The sequence below is a fragment of the Juglans regia genome, chromosome 6 (genome assembly GCF_001411555.2).
Source record: "Juglans regia cultivar Chandler chromosome 6, Walnut 2.0, whole genome shotgun sequence".
Taxonomy (NCBI): Eukaryota; Viridiplantae; Streptophyta; class Magnoliopsida; order Fagales; family Juglandaceae; genus Juglans; species Juglans regia.
Genome location: NC_049906.1, coordinates 10,596,427 through 10,599,226, shown reverse-complemented (window position 1 = coordinate 10,599,226; position 2,800 = coordinate 10,596,427). Strand labels below are relative to the sequence as shown.

At 38.7% G+C, this 2,800-nt stretch overlaps 1 protein-coding gene across 1 annotated transcript; it reads right to left on the bottom strand.

Annotated features, from left to right (window-relative positions):
* Positions 1 to 2,161, bottom strand: LOC109010289 (cytochrome P450 CYP82D47-like). The gene is made up of 2 exons (XM_018991066.2): positions 1,155 to 2,161; positions 1 to 791 (listed from the first exon to the last, which is right to left on the bottom strand). Exons 1-2 carry the CDS (start codon positions 2,127 to 2,129, stop codon positions 165 to 167), a joined length of 1,602 nt encoding a protein of 533 aa, XP_018846611.1. The 5' UTR covers positions 2,130 to 2,161; the 3' UTR covers positions 1 to 164.
* Positions 2,162 to 2,800: the final 639 nt, after the last annotated feature.

Below are 2,800 nucleotides of genomic sequence, written 5' to 3'. Positions count from 1 at the left end.
TAAAGTGAACATAATTATTCTTCTTTGGAGTTTTCTCAAGTTCCGAACAGACATGTTTTGTTTTTTAGATCGATGGACATATTGCATAAGATATATATGCATCGCTAGAACACACTCCTAGTTGTTCACACATAAATTATTTATTATCAGGGATACTAAAAGTACTACACATGATATACTTGAGCAAGAAGGCGCGGAGTGAGATGAATTTCGAGTGGTGTTGCTTTAGCCGTGGAAAGTCCAGCTTTCTCAACCATATCTACTAGTTCAGCTGATGGGGTTGAAATGTCAAAAGCATGCAAGAATGTAGCAAGTGTGAGTTGAATCAGTTGCAACCCAAGCGAGATTCCAGGGCAAACTCTTCTACCACTGCCAAATGGTATCAATTCAAAATTCTGACCCCTAACGTTGATATCTTTATGGGTAGTAAGGAATCGTTCTGGACGAAATTCTGTTGGGTCCAGCCACACATGTGGGTCTCGATGGATCTTTGATAGATTAACAATAAGACGTGTGCCTGCTGGGACATGGTAACCAGCCAAAGTACAATCTTCAGTGGACTCGTGCGGCAAAGAAAGTGGGGCTGCAGGGTATAAGCGCATTGTTTCTTTGATGACAGCTTGGAGATAGACTAGGTCTTTTATGTCTGAGTCCTTCACTTGTCTTTCCTTACCAATCTGGAGGTCAAGTTCTTGTTGGACTTGCTTTAGAGCCTCCCGATTGTTAAGAAGTAGAGAGAGAGCCCATGTCAAGGTCACAGTTGTTGTTTCTGTGCCCCCTAAGATAAGGGTCTACAAAAGTGGCAAAGTGTCAATTTCATATGTACATATATGCAGCTTGAGATCATGGACTAGGGTTTCTAAACTTGAATCTTCACAAATTGCTACTTGTAACATACAAAACAAGCAATGTGTGAAACATTGAGCAGAGAGGAGAAATGACACTTTCAAGTGCTAATTAAGCAATTACTAATCCTATTAATGTTACTTTCTTCTCGTGAGGTCCATTTTCTATATATGATGCATACGTACATAATACGAGCGAGTTATAACCTTGAACTGATCCTAGGAATGCCAATGCATATGATAGTAGACATGACTAGTGGATAATTGATTAATCATCTTGGTTAACCAAATAATAATTAATGATCGTACCAGGCAAGTAGCTTTGGTGATTGTATCAGCATCAAAATTGGAAACATCCGTGTTATCTATGACAATGGATAGCATAACATCCATGAAGTCTTGGTGTCCATTGTTCACCTCACTTGAGAGGCTTCGTTGTTTATGTTCTTCTAGCAAACCTTTAAGCACGTGATCTACTTCTCTTGCGATTTTCTTCATGGCCCTCTGGTCCCCAGCCAAGTCCAACCACCTTAGATATGGAAGTGCATCCGAGACCACAAACTTTCCGGCAAACATGAAGAAATCTGTCAATGCCTTCCGGCACTGGAGATCATTTCCTTCATGATCCTCATCCTCGGTGGCAGCACAAGCAAATCGCTTCCCTACAACCATCCTAAACACAGTGTTTAGCATGATGTTGCCGAACCATCTCTTCATCTCTACCAACATGAGCTTCTTGTTATTGACCAAGAGTTGATATGTTTCTTTTATAGCTGTTTTTACCTCCGACTCTCCAATGTGTTTGAACATCTCAAGGCGCTGACTTGAAAAGAATTCAAGTGTGGTTATTTTTCGAACTTGGCGCCAATAAGGACCATAAGGGCTCAAACCGAATAGAGCATAGTTATAGCCCATGAGTTCTGTTGCCACAGATTTTGGACGGCTTGCAAAGATTCTGTCTTTCGTTGTATAACACTCTTTGGCTATCTCTGAATTACTGATCACTATAGCTTTATGCACGCCCAACCTGATGGTGAAGATTGATCCATACTTGTCAGCCATATTACCCAAGGTTATATGGGCAGGTTTTGACCTTGCTAATAGGTGGAGGTGGCCAATCATAGGCCATGCACCACCAGCTTCTGGTGGAAGTGTGCTTTGAGGGGTAGTTTTTTGGGCTGTCCTCTTCCATAATAGAAAGAAGAGAAATAGAAGCAAGCAGGCAAAGATGCTGGCCATGATATAAGTCATATTAAAGGTGCTTGAGTGATATTGAAAGAGCATATATAATTTGGTTTTTGGTTGTGGATAGAGGTTGCAATGAGAAGGGCGCTCGCGCACATATATATAAAATACACATTACTATTTTTATTTTGTCCTTTATCTCACTCTTGGCCCTTGGGAATGCAACTTCTTATTCGGTGCAGATAAACGTGCCGCCCATGATGATTCCAAATTAAGAAATGGCGCGCAAAGTCAAGAATACACAATTCACAACCATTCATCGGAATCTCTCTCTCACGTTTCAGCTTCACGTGCAGTTCAATAATTAATGTCAGCAATTTTCTTGTTCCATACGAATCAAACCCTAAATTCGAATCATTACATTCGTACTAAATTTGATAAAAAAAAAAAAAAATTACTCATGACTCATATATATATATATATATATAGTCTACTTCACACATATGCTTTTATCTTTTTAATCTTTTTATTTTTTCTTTAATAAGTATGTAGTGTAAGTTGGATGATAAGTAAAATAAACTCTTTTGAAGTACTATCTTAACTATATTCATGATTTATAAAGCTCGTGGAGATCCTTTGAACCAATTGGCAACACCTTAGTTTTCTATCAAGCGAAACCAATGATCGAATCTCCCAGTCTCATGTAAAAAAGAAATAAAAAAAAATCATTTGATAATTATTGTTGAACTAGAAAAAGACAATATAAGAAT

What these genes read in the sequence shown, in the direction of transcription:
- LOC109010289 (XM_018991066.2), bottom strand. Translation starts at nt 2,129, where the DNA reads ATGCTCTTTCAATATCACTCAAGCACCTTTAATATGACTTATATCATG. An exon ending in TCACCAAAGCTACTTGCCTG is followed by an intron (nt 792 to 1,154) that starts GTACGATCATTA and finishes CCACTTTTGTAG; the next exon opens with ACCCTTATCTTAGGGGGCAC.